Source organism: Aotus nancymaae, unplaced genomic scaffold (assembly GCF_030222135.1).
Source record: "Aotus nancymaae isolate 86718 unplaced genomic scaffold, 86718_ANA_hifiasm-v0.15.2.pri h1tg000090l, whole genome shotgun sequence".
Classification (NCBI taxonomy): Eukaryota; Metazoa; Chordata; class Mammalia; order Primates; family Aotidae; genus Aotus; species Aotus nancymaae.
In genome coordinates, this window is record NW_026988505.1 from 482,315 (window position 1) to 500,506 (window position 18,192).

At 40.0% G+C, this 18,192-nt stretch overlaps 1 protein-coding gene across 1 annotated transcript in view; it reads right to left on the reverse strand.

Moving 5' to 3' along the window:
* AGPAT5 (1-acylglycerol-3-phosphate O-acyltransferase 5) overlaps positions 1-18,192 on the reverse strand; it is a 63,322-nt gene that overhangs the window by 6,881 nt on the left and 38,249 nt on the right. The window contains exon 6 of the mRNA XM_012457368.3: positions 10,984-11,142. Coding sequence (XP_012312791.1) covers positions 10,984-11,142 — 159 coding nt within the window. The remainder of the gene's footprint in view (positions 1-10,983; positions 11,143-18,192) is intronic.

Sequence of the window (18,192 nt, forward strand, 5' to 3'; positions counted from 1 at the left end):
TAAGATGAGGAAACTAAGTCTCAGGACCGAGGCCCAGTGTAGTTGGGGTGGAGCTATAACAGCCAAGTCCCCAGGGTTCAGGACCCAGACAGGAACTATGACAGGAGCATGCGACAAAGTGGAAAGCAGTTCAATGTCAAATGCCATTGAGGAGGTTTTAATACTGAAGGTAGGAAATAAGTGGCATAAATACTTCCTACAGATTTAATAAAGGACTTATATATCCATGTTTGCAAAAACTATTTTAGGTGAAGCATAGTTCATATCACATGAGTCAAAATTACCCTATAGTACCTTAGGGAATCTAGGAAAAAATACTGTAAGGTCTAACTGTTTTTCTACCTATAACTCTCTAGTAGAGCACTAAAGTACATTGATATACCTGGGTAATACAGCAAGTCTTCCAGTTCGCACAGGTCACAGGTCTACTTGCTGGAGAAACCAAGCCCCATTTACTCTGAAGGCAACACAAAGAAAGTGGGAGTGGAGGCGGCCTCTGGCACCCTCAGCCCTCCCACACCACTGCCCACTGAGAACCTGCCCCCTTTTCTTCTGAAAAAAACAGGACCCACGTGTAACAGGATGAAGTTGGGTAGATAACTGCTGTTAGTTCACATCAGTGAACACGATATAGTCTTTTAAAAAAAAGTTTTGGAAGTATATATACTGACATGTACAGTTGTTCATGACACACAAGTAAGAAAATGTGAAGAACAGGAGATACACATACACACAATTTCATCTTTAAAAAAATACATAAAGGCACATACTCTATCCAACATATAGACATTATAAAAAAGAGGATTTAAAGGAAAATATCAAGACTGTTAACTGGGGTTGCATCTGGACAGGTGAACTTGTTGAGTTTTTTCCTTTCTCTTCTGGGTTATCTGTAATTCCCCCCTTTCCTGATCCATATTTTTAAATATAAAAATATTACTAAAAATGGAAAATATATATTTTATAATATGAAGATATTGATAGAAAAAACTAGGATCATATAGAATATTTGATAGATTATTAAATGTTGTCTTTAAGCACACAATTTATTATAGTACACTAGCCACTTTAGATATGGGATTTAAAAAATATATATATATATTTTATTGTGTTTTAGGTTTTGGGATACATGTGAAGAACATGTAAGATTGTTGCATAGGTACATACATGGCAATGTGGTTTGCTGCCTTCCTCCCCATCACTTATATCTGGCATTTCTCCCCATGTTATCCCTCCCAACTCCCCCATCCCCCACTGTCCCTCCCCTAGTTCCCCCCAACAGACCGCAGTGTGTGATGCTCCCCTCCCTGTGTCCATGTGTTTTCATTGTTCAATACCCGCCTATGAGTGAGAACATGCGGTGTTTGATTTTCTGTTCTTGTGTCAGTTTGCTGAGAATGATGGTTTCCAGGTTCATCCCTGTCCCTACAAAGGACATGAACTCATCGCTTTTTATGACTGCATAGTATTCCATGGTGTATATGTGCCACATTTTCCCTGTCCAGTCTATCATCAATGGGCATTTGGGTTGGTTCCAGGTCTTTGCTATTGTAAACAGGGCTGCAATGAACATTCGTGTGCCTGTGTCCTTACAATAGAACAATTTATAATCCTTTGGATATATACCCAGTAATGGGATTGCTGGGTCAAATGGAATTTCTATTTCTAGGTCTTTGAGGAATCGCCACACTGTTTTCCACAATGGTTGAGCTGACTTATACTCCCACCAACAGTGTAAAAGTGTTCCTATTTCTCCACATCCTCTCCAACATCTGTTGTCTCCAGATTTTTTAATGATCGCGATTCTAACTGGCGTGAAATGGTATCTCAGTGTGGTTTTGATTTGCATTTCTCTAATGACCAGTGATGATGAGCATTTTTTCATATGTTTGTTGGCCTCATATATGTCTTCTTTTGAAAAATTTCTGTTCATAACTGTCACCCACTTTTTAATGGGTTTGTTTTTTTCTTGTAAATCTGTTTTAGTTCTTTGTAGATTCTGGATATTAGCCCTTTGTCAAATAGGTAGACTGCAAAAATTTTTTCCCATTCTGTTGGTTGCTGATTCACTCTAATGACTGTTTCTTTTGCCATGCAGAAGCTCTGGAGTTTAATTAGGTCCCATTTGTCTATTTTGGCTTTTGATGCCAATGCTTTTGGTGTCTTGCCTGTGCCTATGTCCTGAATGGTTTTGCCTAGATTTTCTTCTAGGGTTTATATGGTGTTAGGTCTTATGTTTAAGTCTTTAATCCATCTGGAGTTAATTTTAGTGTAAGGTGTCAGGAAGGGGTCCAGTTTCTGCTTTCTGCACATAGCTAGCCAGTTTTCCCAACACCATTTATTAAACAGGGAATCCTTTCCCCATTGCTTGTTTTTGTCAGGTTTGTCAAAGATCAGATGGTTGTAGATGTTTGGCGTTGCCTCCAAGGCCTCTGTTCTGTTCCATTGGTCTATATCTCTGTTTTGGTACCAGTACCATGCTGTTTTCATTACTGTAGCCTTGTAGTATAGTTTGAAGTCAGGTAGCATGATGCCTCCAGCTTTGTTCTTTTTGCTTAGAATTGTCTTGGCTATGAAGGCTCTCTTTTGGTTCCATATGAAGTTTAAGGTGGTTTTTTCAGTTCTGTGAAGAGGATCATAGGAAGCTTGATAGGGATAGTGCTGAATCTATCAATTACTTTGGGCAGTATGGCCATTTTCACAATATTGATTCTTCCTAACCATGAGCATGGAATGTTTCTCCATCTGTTTGTGTCCTCTCTTATTTCCTTGAGCAGTGGTTTGTAGTTCTCCTTGAAGAGTTCCTTTACATTCTTTGTTAATTGTATTCCTAGGTATTTTATTCTCTTTGTAGCAATTGTGAATGGCAGTTCGTTCTTGATTTGGCTCTCTTTAAGTCTGTTATTGGTGTATAGGTATGCTTGTGATTTTTGCATATTGATTTTGTATCCTGAGACTTTGCCGAAGTTGCTTATCAGTTTCAGGAGATTTTGGGCTGAGACGATAGGGTCTTCTAAATATGCAATCATGTCATCTGCAAATAGAGGCAATTTGACTTCTTCCTTTCCTAATTGAATATCCTTTATTTCTTTATCTTGCCTGATTGCTCTGGCTAGAACTTCCATTACTATATCGAATAGGAGTGGTGAGAGAGGGCATCCTTGTCTAGTGCCAGATTTCAAAAGAAATGCTTCCAGTTTTTGCCCATTCAGTATGATATTGGCTGTGGGTTTGTCATAAATAGCTTTTATTAGTTTGAGATACGTTCCGTCAATACCTAGTTTATTGAGAGTTTTTAGCATAAAGTGCTGTTGAATTCTGTCAAAGGTCTTATCTGCATCTATTGAGATATCATGTGGTTTTTGTCTTTGGTTCTGTTTATGTAGTAAATTACATTTACAGACTTGCATATGTTGAACCAGCCTTGCGTCCCCGGGATGAAGCCTACTTGATCATGGTGGATAAGCTTTTTGATGTGCTGTTGCAATTGGTTTGCCAGTATTTTACTGAAGATTTTTGCATCTATGTTCATCATGGATATTGGCCTGAAGTTTTCTTTTCTTGTTGAGTCTGTGCTGGGTTTTGGTATCAGGATGATGTTGGTCTCATAAAATGATTTGGGAAGGATTCCCTCTTTTTGTATTCTTTGGAATAATTTCAGAAGGAGTGATACCAGCTCCTCTTTGTATGTCTGGTAGAATTCGGCTGTGAACCCATCTGGACCTGGGATTTTGTTGGTTGGTAGGCTATTAATTGCTGCCTCAACTTCAGCCCTTGTTATTGATCTATTCAGGGTTTCGACTTCCTGATTTAGGCTTGGGAGGATGCAAGTGTCCAGGAATTTATCCATTTCTTCCAGGTTTACTGGTTTATGTGCATACAGTTGTTTGTAGTAATCTCTGATAATGGTTTATATTTCTGTGGAATCTGTGGTGATATCCCCTTCATCCTTTTTTATTGCATCTATTTGATTATTCTCTTTTTTCTTTTTTATTAATCTGGCTAGTGGTCTATTTTGTTGATCTTTTCAAAAAACCAGCTCCTGGATTTATTGATTTTTTGAAGTTTTTTTTTTAATGTCTCTATCTCCTTCAGTTCTGCTCTGATCTTAGTTATTTCTTGTCGTCTGCTAGGTTTTGAGTTTTTTTGATCTTGCTCTTCTAGCTCTTTCAGTTTTGATAAGGTGTCGATTTTAGATCATTCCTTGCTTCTCATGTGGGCATTTATTGTTACATATTTTCCTCTAGACACTGCTTTAAATGTGTCCCAGAGATTCTGGTATGTTGTGTCTTCATTCCCGTTGGTTTTGAAGAACATCTTTATATCTGCCTTCATTTCATTGTTTATCCAGTCAACATTCAAGAGCCAGTTGTTCAGTTTCCATGAAGTTGTGCGGTTCTGAGTTAGTTTCTGAATTCTGAGTTCTAACTTGATTGCACTGTGGTCTGAGAAACTGTTTGTTATGATTTCTATTCTTTTGCATTTGCTGAGCAGTGATTTAATTCTGATTATGTGGTCAATTTTAGAGCAGGTGTGATGTGCTGAGAAAAATGTATATTCTCTGGATTTAGGGTGCAGAGTTCTGTAAATATCTATTAGGTTTGCTTGGTCCAGGTCTGAGTTGAAGTCCTGGATATCCTTGTTAATTATGTGTCTCATTGATCTGTCTAATATTGACAGTGGAGTGTTAAAAGTCTCCTACAATTATTGTGTGGGAGTCTAAGTCTCTTTGTAAGTCATTAAGAACTTGCTTTATGTATCTGGGTGCTCCTGTATTGGGTGTGTACATATTTAGGATCCTTAGCTCTTCTTGTTGCATTGATCCTTTCACCATTATTTAATGTCCTTCTTTGCCTCTTTCGATCTTTGTTGGTTTAAAGTCTATTTTATCAGAGACTAGGATTGCAATTCCTGTTTTTATTTGTTTTTTTTTTTTCTCTCCATTTGCTTGGTAAATCTTCCTCCATCCCTTTATTTTGAGCTATGTGTATCTTTGCATGTGAGATGGGTTCCCTCGATACAGCACACTGATGGGTTTTGGCTTTTTATCCAATTTGCCAGTCTGTGTCTTTTGATTGGAGCATTTAGTCCATTTATATTTAGGGTTAATATTGTTATGTGTGAGTTTGATACTGCCTTTTTGATGCTAGCTGGCTGTTTTGTCTGTTAGTTGATGCAGATTCTTCATTGTGTTGATGCTCTTTACCATTTGGTATTTTTTGGAGTGGCTGGTACTGGTTGTTCCTTTCTATGTTTAGTGCTTCTTTCAGGAGCTCTTGTAAAGCAGGCCTGGTGGTGATGAAATCTCTGAGTAATTGCTTGTTCATAAAGGATTTTATTTCTCCTTCGCTTATGAAACTTAGTTTGGCTGGATATGAAATTCTAGGTTGAAAGTTCTTTTCTTTAAGGATGTTGCATATTGGCCCTCACTCTCTTCTGGCTTGTAGGATTTCTGCGGAGAGATCCACTGTGAGTCTGATGGGTTTCCCTTTGTGGGTAACCCGACCTTTCTCTCTGGCTGCCCTTAGCATTTTCTCCTTCATTTCAACCCTAGTGAATCTGATGATTATGTGCCTTGGGGTTGCTCTTCTTGAAGAATATCTTTGTGGTGTTCTCTGTATTTCCTGTACTTGAATATTGGCCTGCCTTGCTAGGTTGGGGAAGTTTTTCTGAATAAAATCCTGAAGAGTGTTTTCCAGCTTGGATTCATTCTCTTCATCACATTCAGGTACACCTATCAAACATAGATTAAGTCTTTTCACATAATCCCATATTTCTTGGAGGCTTTGTTCATTTCTTTTTACTCTTTGTTTCTCTAATCTTGCCTTCTCATTTTATTTCATTGAGTTGATCTTCGACCTCTGATATCCTTTCTTCTGCTTGGCCAATTCAGCTATTGAAACTTGTGTATGCTTTGTGAAGTTCTCGGGGTGTGTTTTTCAGCTCCATCAATTCATCTGTGTTCCTCTCTAAGCTGTTTATTCTTGTTAGCATTTCATCAAACCTTTTTTCAAGGTTCTTAGTTTCTTTGCATTGGGTTAGAATATGTTCTTTTAGATCAGAGAAGTTTCTTATTACTCACCTTCTGAAGCCTGTTTCTGTCACTTCATCAGACTCATTTTCCATCCAGCTTTGTTCCCTTGCTGGTGAGGAGTTGTGATTCCTTGGAGGAGGAGAGGTGTTCTGGTTTTGGGTATTTTCATCCTTTTTGCTCTGGTTTCTTCCCATCTTTGTGGATTTATTTACCTGTGATCTTTGTAGTTGGTGACTTTCAGATAGGGTCTCTAAGTAGACATCCTGTTTGTTGATGATGAAGTTACTTCTTTCTGTTTCTTAGTTTTCCTTCTAACAGTCAGGCCCCTCTGCTATGGAACTGCTGGAGGGCCACTCCAGACCCTGCTTGCCTGGGGATCACCTGCAGTGGCTGCAGAACAGTAAGGGTTGTTGCCAGTTTCTTCTGCTGCTATTTTTGTCCCAGAAGGATACCCGCCAGATGTCAGCATGAGGTCTCCTTTATGAGGTGACTCTTTGGATATATGGGGGTCGGGGAGCTGCTTGAGGAGACAGTCTGTCCTTTATAGGAGCTCAATTGCTGACCTGTGAGCTCCGTCGTACCATTCAGAGCTGCTGGGCAGGTACGTTTAAGTCTGCTGCAGCAGAACTCGTAACTGCCTTTTTTTTCCCAGGTGCTCTGTCCTGGGAAGGCAGGGCTTTATTTATAAGTTTCTGTCATACTGCTGCCTTTTTTCAGGGATGCCGTGCCCAGCGAGGAGGCAGCCTAGTCACAGTCCACAAGCAGAGGCATTGCTGAGGCTCAGTCCAGCTGCCGTGTGAACTTCCCTGCAGTACTGTTTATAGGGGTATAGTTAGAACTGCCTTGGCAATGGCGGCCCACCTCTGTAATGGTTGACTCTCTCTGTGATGGCAGACTGCCTAGGCAATGGCAGGCTGCCTCGGTAATGGCAGACACCCCTCCCCCACAGAGCTGGACCATCCCGGGTTCAGCTGTGCTTGCTGTGAAACTCTCCAGAGCGTTTCAGATTGCTGGTCTTTGTGGGGGTAGGACCGGCCAAGCCTGATCACCTGGCTCCCTGCCTCAGACCCCTTTGTTTTCAGTTGAAGGAGCGACTCTGTCTCCCAGGCATTCCAGTCACCAGTTGAAACTGCCCGGATTTGTGTGAGTTCTTGTGCGGAGACCCACTGTGCTGGCTGAAACAGCTGTGCTGGAGACTTGTGGCACTTTTTCACCCTGGAATCTCCTGGCCTGGCTCTCTGTTTCAGTCCCCTTTTTATCAGCTGAATGGGCGACTCTGTCTCCCAGGCATTCCAGTCTCCTGCTGAAAAGGCACCTGGACCTGTGTGAGTTTCTGTGTGGAGAACCACCGGGCTGGCCAAAACAGTTGCGCTGTAGACCCGTCGTGCTCCTCCGCTGGGGAATCTCCTGGTCTGTAGGCAATAAAAATCCGTCTGGAAATGTGGCGACCACTCACCCTCCGTGCTCTCACTGGGAGCTGCAATCCAGAGCTGCTCCTAATCAGCCATCTTAGATCGGGCCAGAAATGGGATTTTTAAAAAAACCAGTAGTAATCTAACTACCCTGTCTCATGTCTGCCGCAATGACATCTTCCATGATGACAAGAACCAGTGAACCATGATAGAATGCCCAGGTGGGCTTTGATTTATACCTCCTTTAAAATGAAACTTACACCATAAAACAGGAAGGACAAGGGACACTATTGGCTGCCTATCTCTTCAACGTGAGGCCACATTAAGATGACCACAAGAATTCCTATAGAGTTTGTCAGCACTGCAGCTCCTCCAGCTTCCCAGCTCTCACCTGCAGAGCATCCTGGCAGCAGCATGGAGAGCAGCAGAGGCCCTGCATATCAAACAGCCACTGCAGCTAATTCCCCCAGAATGATTTGAGAAACACCAGGCCAGGGCATATCAACAACCTGGCAACTTCATGAAAAAAATTATTTCTTATTGCACCATAAACTGAATATTAAATAGCTCACTATGTATGAAGGTAATATTTAATACTAATGAAATTTGACTGCAAAGTACTTACAATATTCCAAGTTACAGAATTTTATTGCTAACACAACTTATATCAGATTTCATATAATTTAAAGTGACTCTTAATCTATACATTATAATCAGACCAGAACACCCATCAATTCATATAAACAACTGAAAACAGGGCTGAGCCAGTGACAGAAAACAAAAAACAATGAAAGCAGGGTTTTTCAAAGCTACGGGTTAAAAGCAACACACGAGAAGGAAAAACGTGTTATGATTATGTCTTATGTGCACGGGTATACGTGTAGAATAATGTCTCAGAAGTGGGAATGCTAAATCTAAAATGTGAATGCATTTGTACATCTGAGACATTTCCAAGACAACTTCTACAGCGGTTATACTATATTACACTCCTAACAGCAAAGTTATAAAGATGCCTGTTAATACTTTAATCTCACCCACTGAGCCTATGATCAAACCTTGGGATGTTTCCCAATCTAATGGATTAAAAAATACAGGTATCTCCTGTAGTTTTAATTTGCACTTATCTTATTATGAATGAGGTTAAACATTTTTTGTGAAATATCTTTTCTCATCCTTTACCCATTTTTTTCAAGTTACCAGTCATCTTCTTATCAATTTGTAAGTGCACTTTATACATGAAGGAAATGACCGCTATTCTATTATCTAAGCTGAAAATATTTTCCTAGTTTGTCTTTCAGTCCTGATTTTACTCAGGTGTATTTTTCCTTTAATTCAGAAACACTTTATCCTTAATTGACTGACGTGCTAAGATTTTATTTTCTACATGGTATCTAGGTGTGACAGAAAGGTCAACCTTTCAAAAGGAGAGACATTTTGTAATGAATATACATAGGCAGTGACCACCCCAAAGCCACAGTCAGCTCACATGTAGCAGAGGAGAAGCAAGGCAGTGGGAGGTTGGAAGCAGGCAATGAAACTCAAAGAGGGTTTTTGCTTCCTCAAGGCACTTGCGATGCAGCTGGGAAGAGAGAGGGACTGAGCCCTGTGCTAAGTGCTGGCACTCAGCACATGCAGTCAGTGCCACAGTAGTGCTGTGAGAGCAGGGCAGGAGAATGCACAGTGCCAGTGCTATGCTGGGAAAGGCAGCACCTGACACTCTGAGGAACAGTAGGCTTGGATGAGGGCAACAAAAGTCTGACTACAGCATACGCATGGGGTGCAGGAGGACTCCGTCAGCCAGGTTCACTACAGCTGAGGCTTCAGGAAGCCAAGGCAAGGCGGAGCTCAGGGCTGAAATCAGTCCTTGGACAGCAGGCTACAGAGGCCGGCATTCCCCTTGAACTCTGCTGAATCAAGGAGTCCTTAGACAGGAGGGGACATGATAAGAGTAGCAGCATTTAAACACGGTTATCATGGGAAGTCTAGCTGTTTTTCATTGGTTATAATCACTTGTTTAACCTTATTTTGTTTAATAAACTAATGACAACTTTGCTGAATAATTGTCTGTTTTCAAATGTAAAAATAGGTAAATAACTCCTTTGATAGTTTAAAAGAGAAAAATATTAAAATGCCAACCTTTTATAAGAAAGGACGGTAGAATAAGAATATATACTTAAATTTGCAAATACAATGCACAACAAATTAAGAAAAGTGATTATCGCTAGGAAGAAGGGAGGGCCAGGTGGCAGGCTGGAAAGCAAGGAAGACATTTCACTGTGTACTTCATAGTTTTCATATTTAAACTGATGCATTATGTATTCCAAAAATTTACACTTAAAATGAAAAATACCTTAGCTTCCTACTTTACAGTTACTCTGCGTTATACACAATTATGAGAGCAATCATCTTTCAGATATAACTATGTCAGATTTTTTTTCCTTTCACCATAACTGATTTTTATGCTAGCTAGCTCCGGGGCCTCACTCCTCCAGCCTCCCTCCCTAACTTTCTTCGGTAGGCAGCTGCTCTCTCTCTCTCTCTCTCAAAGAGCTTTTCTTCTAAAACCTGAGTGAGCCTCATCTTATCATTATTTAAGGTTGATCTTTCTGTCACACCCAGAGTAATCATTTTACAACTACACTCTCACTGCTCTTGGAAAACTCTCTGACATCCAAAGAATACACACAGTGTTAGATAATGTAATGGTACACAGTACTACATCTAGAAGGCCTATGTGTAAGGTTGGGAAGAATAATTTCTATCCTTGCTCACTTCTGAATGATTTAATAGTGTCTACTTTATAAATGTTTCATTGTAGCTAAAAATATTATTCCATAAAATTTGCAAGGCACATCAACTTCAGAGGAATGCCTCAGGAGAGGGTTTCCATGTAAAATGTGCTGGTGGCTCATATTTTGGGCATCTGCCTTCAGTAGACCCTACTGATACAAGCACACTGACAGGCATGTTAGCTTAACCCCAAACAGCTGACGAGCTAAAAATACAAAACTCATAAAATTCTATTTTTTCCTGGTTATATCTAACAATAGCTCAAAAGTTCTTAAAACCCAGCATGTTTAAAAAAAAAAAAAAAGTCACACTTAGCAGTATTTCTTCTTGTCACAATGACACCAAATGTCATAAATATTTTATGAAAAATACCGTGAAAAGGGCAGCACTGATAATAATGTGCACCTCGGTACTGCCGGGGACATGCTCCTCACGCCTTCCTCTCCTTTCTGGAGCTTTCCATTTGTATGTGTGAACTTTGGGTAGAAAGAGGCTGGATGAATGATAATTGATGAGTCCATAGGACTAATACGACAGCCAAGAAACACGAAAATTGGCAGGACTAATGAAATTTCAACTGTTACATCTTAATAACATCTTGAAAAATATGCCTGGTAAATGTAATGAAGGAAAAAAGTACACTTAACCTACTGTGTAAAGCTGAATTAATTCTACATAAACACAGGCACTGCATGTGTCACGTGTTTCCACTGGAAACAGGCGTTTCAGGTGCACGAACACACTTACCTGTCATGGTCGGTGCCTCTCTTTGCTGCCCTCCATCGTCCTTCCCTTCGTAAACCACCGTAACATCATAAATTGCATCTAAATACTTCTTCATGCAATCAAAAGCAACGTGAGTTGCCTTTATCCGTGGTGTTAGCACATATTTCAATACTGGAAGGCCTAGAGGAGAAGTCAATTCAGTGTGGCCATAAATTAGTTACAAAACACCTCCACAATAAAATATATTAGCATCTAAATTCGTTTAAAATTTCCTCAAATAACACACCAGAATCAATTAATGCCATCACCTCGTATCTTTAGAGCTTTAAGTTTAGAAAGCACTCACACTTGCCTTTTGTTTAAATCAATATTCATTTGATATATATTGATCAAATATCTACATGTACAAGTCACTGTGTTAGAAGTCTATGGCCTATTGGAAACCCTTCAATCTAGTAAAGCCTGGCAAGGGCAAATATTAGTATCCTCGCTTCTGGCCACTGAACAAAGGTGGTAGCATCTTGCCTACGGTTATTCAAGATTTCCCAGAAATAGTCACACAGCACATGGCCTCCTGTGTCCGGCTTCTTTCACTCGGCCTGGAGCCGAGATGTATCTGTGTGGCTGCAGGTGCCAGTGCTCCATTACTCTTTATGGCCGAGTAATATTCTTGGACATGTGGGTTGCCTCCATACTTTGGCTACTATCGGTAACACTGCTATGAACAAGCTTTTGTATCAACATAAGATTTCATTTCCCTTGAGTATATCTGATGTATTTTTAAAAGCGTCTTTAGCTGGGGAACTACTGCAATTACCCAGAACAAATCCATTCATTAGGTTCCTACTAGGGTTAAGGATTTGTTCTTCTCTTCTTCCTATTGCCTCCCTTTTCCTTGACTAAAATACTTACTGACAATTTAACAGAAAACAGTAGCTCTTAATAAGTGACATGAAAATAGACTACAAAAAACTAGTCTAGATTTTCTACTGGCCCCTCTCCAGGGAAAGCAGCTGAGTAAGGAAGAACAGCTATTACATGGTGGGACTGTCTCACACAACAATTTTTAAAATGCAGGGTGGTGTGGGAAAGAAAAAGATTCCCACAACCACATATCTGACTTCAGTCCCCAGGGCAGAAGCAGTTAAATTTATTCACAAACTTGTAACAAAAATCTCAACAGCATATCAAGCTGGGAGGCATCTATTTGTCAATTAAACTAGTTAACACTTCCTTCTTTGCTACTGGAGCTCATCTAACTTGATTAAGTCCAAAGTTTCAAAACATCATTCTGTGGTGTTCACTAAGAACAACTAGTTACTAAAATCCAAGTAAGTTAGTAAGAAAATAAAGAAAGGTAGTATTTTTAAAACACAAAAGAAAATGAATTATCATGAAAGTCTGAAAAAAAAAATAGCTTTGTGACCTGAATCATAGCCATTAATAATATGTAAACAAAACTTAAAAAAATCTTCTAATTAAGGAATACACTGGGAATGGCTTTAATTATTCCAGACATTTTCTGTATCAAATTCTCTGTATCAAATCCAAATCCAACAAAGTCCAGGTTTTAGTATCCAGCTCTTGAAAAGGAATAGCCAATGAAGATGAAGAAAAGCAAGGGGACTGTGGTGGTGACACAGGTGGCCCCAGAGGAAGACAGCTCAGGAAGAGCAAAGTGCTCAGCCACGTTCGCTGGAAGACACAGAAAGGCCCAGAACCGAGACGTGACTCCTGGGCACAATGGAGGGTCCATGATACCTTCATCAGTATTTTCAGTGCAGTGGTGGGAAGTGAAGTTTCACTATTGTGAAATATAAACATGTAAGTTAGATGTTAATGAGGCAATAAAAAAACTTAAACAGCTATAGTACATGGTAGACTGTCTTAGAGAGAAGATATTCTCAGCATGTAAAAATATTACTCATACTTCAAGGTTTTTTTAAATCACACATATCTGATTGGTGAAAGCTTCAGGACAAAGAGCGTGCTGGAGATATGTCAAGGTGGAGGTATGCAACACACAAAGAGGGGCAGAAGGACTCGTGAACAAAGGTACAGAAGCAGGGACCCGGGAGACCTCTGGAGCACTAGTGCAGAGCAGGAGGGGCTAAGAGTGACAAGCACACCAGGTCACACTGCTGCGAGCTTCAGAATAATAGGCTGAGGCACATCCATTGATCTGTAGGAGTGCAAGGATTGGAGGCCAAAGAACAGACAATGTAGGTGCGAAGAGTAACAGTTCCAGCTTCAGAAAGAGTTTAGGACATTAGGTCATAAAGCAACAAAATGCTGAATTAGGACTGAAGCAGTGAAAACTGAAAAGATAAAATGTAATCAAGTTATGTTATAAACACCAAATATATACTGAACCAGCAACTGACTGAATGTGGTCTAAGGGAAAAAGAGAAAAAAATAACCAGGATTCTGCTCTAGAAGGCATAAAGCTACGCCATAACTAGAAGGGGAATGAATGACCAGGAGGAAGACATGCAGAGCACGCCCATGTGCACGCACCTGTCACGCAAAGAGAGAAGAGGGAGGGCAGGAGGCAGAGAAAGAAAGAGAACATGGAGCTGAACGTGGTGGCACATGTATGTCTGTAGTCCCAACTACTTAGGAGAACTGCTTTAGCCTGGGAGTTGGTTGGGAGGGAAGAGAAGAAAGAAAGCTAGAGAGAACGAGTGAGGGAAGGAAGCGAGGGAGGGAGGGAGAGAAAGGAAAAGAAGGGAGAGAGAAAGGAAGAAAGAAGGGGAGAGAGATGAGTTCAAATTGGGCATACTGAGCTGAAGTAATAAAACATTCTAGAAGTAGTTGGAAATATGGTCTGTAAAATGGCAAGAAACCAAAGATAAGCATGTGGAAATCATGTGAATGGATAAGATGACTGAAGTGATGGCAGTGGCTGAGCATAGTAAAGGGTAGAAGATGAAAAGGCCAGAAATACAGACTTAGGAAACATCCACATTAAAAAAAGATAAAAATAATAACAGGAAATAGGACAAGTCAGGAAAAAAAGAAGAGAAAAACCAATGTAATACAAAAACCAAGGAAAGAATGTTTAAAGGAAGAGAAGGTGATAGTTATCTCTTAAACAAAAATGATACTCCATTGTTTATTTCTACAATAAGTTAAAATTGCTTCCTGGTTATAAAATAAAGTTAAAAGTAATGTCAGAAGTTACATGAAAGTTAACAAATATGGCAGCTGACACAAATGATAGGATGCTTCGGAGGTCACTGGGAAGTTAGATGTGGGACACATTTCTGGAGAGTAGATGGAGTCAAATATAAGAAAGAAAGGAAAGAGGCCCAATCTTCTCTTTGCACAGCTGTAGACTCGGTTATGTCTGAACTGGACTACGTGCAAGCTGGGGAGAAACCCCAGCAGAGAAGTAAGGCAGATGACAGAGGCAATGATGGCGGCAGCACAGATGACATCAAGAGCTTACAAACTGTTGAAGCCGCCATGTCTAAGAGGAAAATTTTTCTCCAAAGTTCTCTTCTTAGACGTGGTAGATTCAGCAGTTTCTTCCAAAGAAATCCAAGTCAAGAGAGTCCACATTAAGATTTTGAAATCAAAAGGGATATTGGGTGCACTCTTTCCAGAGAAACACAACTTTCCGAAGGCAAAAAGTTCCTTGGATGTGAGGAGAAAAAAAATCCATGAAAACCATAAGAGGTAGTCAAAAAGAGAAAAATAAAAGAACTGCTAAACACAGACTTGGCTCAGCTGAAATTAAATGGCATGGCTTGGCTGTAGAAGGCAGTATGATGCTCTCCATTGAGAAGGAAGGGAGAAAACAAACAGGGCTGCCAAGGGCTGAGGAAAGGTAGGGCAAGAACAGAACAGCTCAGCATTGGGATGGGCCAACCCCGGGACTTGGGCAAGCAAGAGCTGCAGAAGGCCCTGAAAGCCGCAGAAGGGCCAAGAAAAGAGAGGTTAGAAATGACCCAAAAACACAGGTTCAGAGTGAGTGAGAAAGAGGTAGAACCGAGTCAGCTGCATACTGTGGGCGACCCAGTGCCATTTCCAGACAAACTTCAAGGTGGTGAAAGCAGAGCATTCAGCCAAGCACAGGAAACCCGTATAGGAGAACAGGATCCCCCGAGAGCCTCCACAAAGGACAGCAGCCCTGCCAACACCTTGATTTCAGCTGGGTGAGACCCATATCAGACTTCTCAACTGTAAGAGAATAAATCTCTGGTGTTTTAAGCCACCAAGTTTGTGGCACTTCCTGAGAACAGCCATAGGAAGCAAACATACCTTCTTACACTTCGGGCAGAAGGGTGGGAGTGCCATCACCACCCATAGCTGAGCACTAGTCTTTTTGTTTGCTATGCTTTCAGAAGGTGGCTTCAAAGTATTCATTCAATTTCTATTTCCTTGATTATGAGAAAGAACAAACATTTGTTCAAGTGTGTGGGTCTCATCTGTATCTCTTGAATTTCTTATTCATGCCCTTTTCCCATTTTTTCTAGTTTGTCTTTTCTTACTAATTATAATATACTAATTAGGAATTACTGTATTATAAAATATTATTAGCTTACCATTTGCCAACTAAATTTGTTCATATGATGCTTTAGACATAATAATTTTTATTCAGTTAGGTCAACAAAGAAAAAAATTGCTTTGTAGCTTATTCCTTTGCTCTCACATTTTGAAAGGACTCTCAAATGTCTACAATTGCCAGTGTTACTCATAAAATGAAAGCTAAGTTTCATAAATCTGAAGTAACAGATCTGAAGTAACAGATTAGCTTTGATTCTATGAATAACATGAAAATTCTAGGTATCTGGTTTGCCGTTATAGACACATCACTAAATTTCTGTTTTCTATTATAAGAGTTCAAAAAGCTTAAGCATGTCACCTTCGCTAGTTACTATGGTTTTAACCATAGCATTAAAGAAAAACACTATAGGGGCTCGCTTTAATGAGTTCAGGAGGCAGATTAAGATACATTTAATTCCAAATTCCTTACTAACCTCTGGAAAGCCAAATATCTAAAACAATTCTAATTAGTTAAACCCTTTGTATAGCTGAGGAGAGTTGGAGTATTACCGCAGGCCTGCACTTCTGCAGGACCCCCTATGAACAGCTTCTTCCTCCATGTCTAAGTTTCCTATAAGAGGTATGCAACTGCTACCAGTTTGTTTTTTTTATGAATGAAACTTAGGCAAAAAAACTGAATGATAAAGTCACCAAAACAAGAAATATGAGTGTACATGAGGAAGGATAAATTCTATCTTCCATATGCTGTTTGAGACATCCCTTTAGGCCAGTCAAGTGAAGCTCTCTAGCGGACAACTGCAGATGGTTGTAGAGTTAGGCAGAGACATGGAGGGGAGGAAGCTTTTGTGAGTCATCAGCAGTCAAGTAAACAGCGGCTAATGCCATGGATTTAGAGGAAGACCACCATGAGAAACAGAAAAAGTGAAATTAATTAAAGACCAAAACCTAACATTGGAAATAACACATGAAGCAGGGATAGATGAAGTAGGAGGCTGGAAAGGAAGCTAGGAAATAATCGCCAGAGAGATGGGAAGAGAATGGAGAACAGCCCCACTGAAGTTAGGGAGAGAATTTCAAATCAGACCACAACAAATTGAGGGCAGAGAGAGAACTGAAAAAAGTGCTTACAACAAAGGTAGACTACAGATTCAGAAGGCTTTGGCCATTAAGGAAAGGGGGTAAACTGGGTGCTAGGAAGAGGAAAACATAAATTTGAGAGGGGATTTTTGTTTTGTTCTGTTTAATAAATGTGAAAAGGGCAACAGAGACAATGGCATTGCAAAAGAGCAACTGAAATGACAGAACGTGGTATCTACACTGGACAGAGGAAGCAGTGAAAGTCAAAAGGCAGCTGACAGATGGGGGACAAACTGAGCCCTTGTATTCTGAACCACTCCTTAATCAGGACATGTGTTTAAAAACAAACTAGCTTTTTTTGTTTTTGTTTTTAAGACAGAGTTTCACTCTTGTTGCCCAGGCTAGAGCGCAATGGCATGATCTCGGCTCACTGCAACCTCCGCCTCCCGAGTTCAAGCAACTCTCCTGCCTCATCCTCCTGAGTAGCTGGGATTACAGACATGTGCCACCATGCCTGGATAACTTTTTGTACTTTTAATAAAGACGAGGTTTCTCCCTATTGGTCAGGCTGGTCTCGAACTCCTGATCTCTGGTGATCCGCCCACTTTGGCCTCCCGAAGTGCTGGGATTACAGGCATGAGCCACTGTACCCAGCCAAACTAACATTTTTTAAATGTACTGTTACAAATGATGTCATGTACGTATGACATATCTTTTCTTGTAAGTACCTTGTAAAAGCTTCCCCTTATTTTAATTAAACTAAAACTAAATAAAATTAAAAATGTATTTCATTCACTAGTCACATGTTGAATGCTCCAAATCTACATTGGTAGGAGCCAGCACACTGGACAGAACAGATAAAGAACTTTACCATGACTGCAGAAAGTTCCATTAGATAGCACTGTCATAAGCCCTGGCGTAATGTCACAAACAAGGTATTTGCTCAGTTAGTGTCACATACTAAACCACAGTCAAGCTTCAAGGACACCTCTGAGAACATAGCATAGCCACCGTTTTCTGTATACTGCCCAATTTCGTTAAATTGCATAGCTTATCGCTTGTATCAATTATTCAATTTTCTAAAATATGGATATGAAGAACGTTACCCTCGTTGAGGACATTAATAGCTTCCAAGCACTGTCAGCCAACTTTGTGTAAGTTCTCCATTAGGAACCTGACATATTTCCTAATGGAATTCTCACACAGATTTAGATCTACATATAAGGCATATGTTCTTTTAGGAGATAAAGAAACAAGCTCAGCAACATTACACAACTTGCAAGTTGCAACCACAAAGCTAATAAAAGTCAGAGTTCGGACTCCAACTTAGGTCTGTCAACTTACAAAACAGAAACTCCATCACACATAACCCCCACTGTAGAAAAAGCCTCCATCTACATAATCATGTACTTAGATTTTAAATAAATCCATGGCACAGGAATATGTATCATAACAGGTACTTAAACTTAATTTCTGTAATAATAGCATGCAAATGAATTAAGGAGAAGAAACTTCATTTCCTAAGAGATAATATGTACATTAATTCACGAAATGAATATATTCATTCTTTCAATTGTAAAACAAAACTATCTTTTCCAAGAAGAAAAACTAAAAATGTTACTATCTTTAAAAATTATTTCT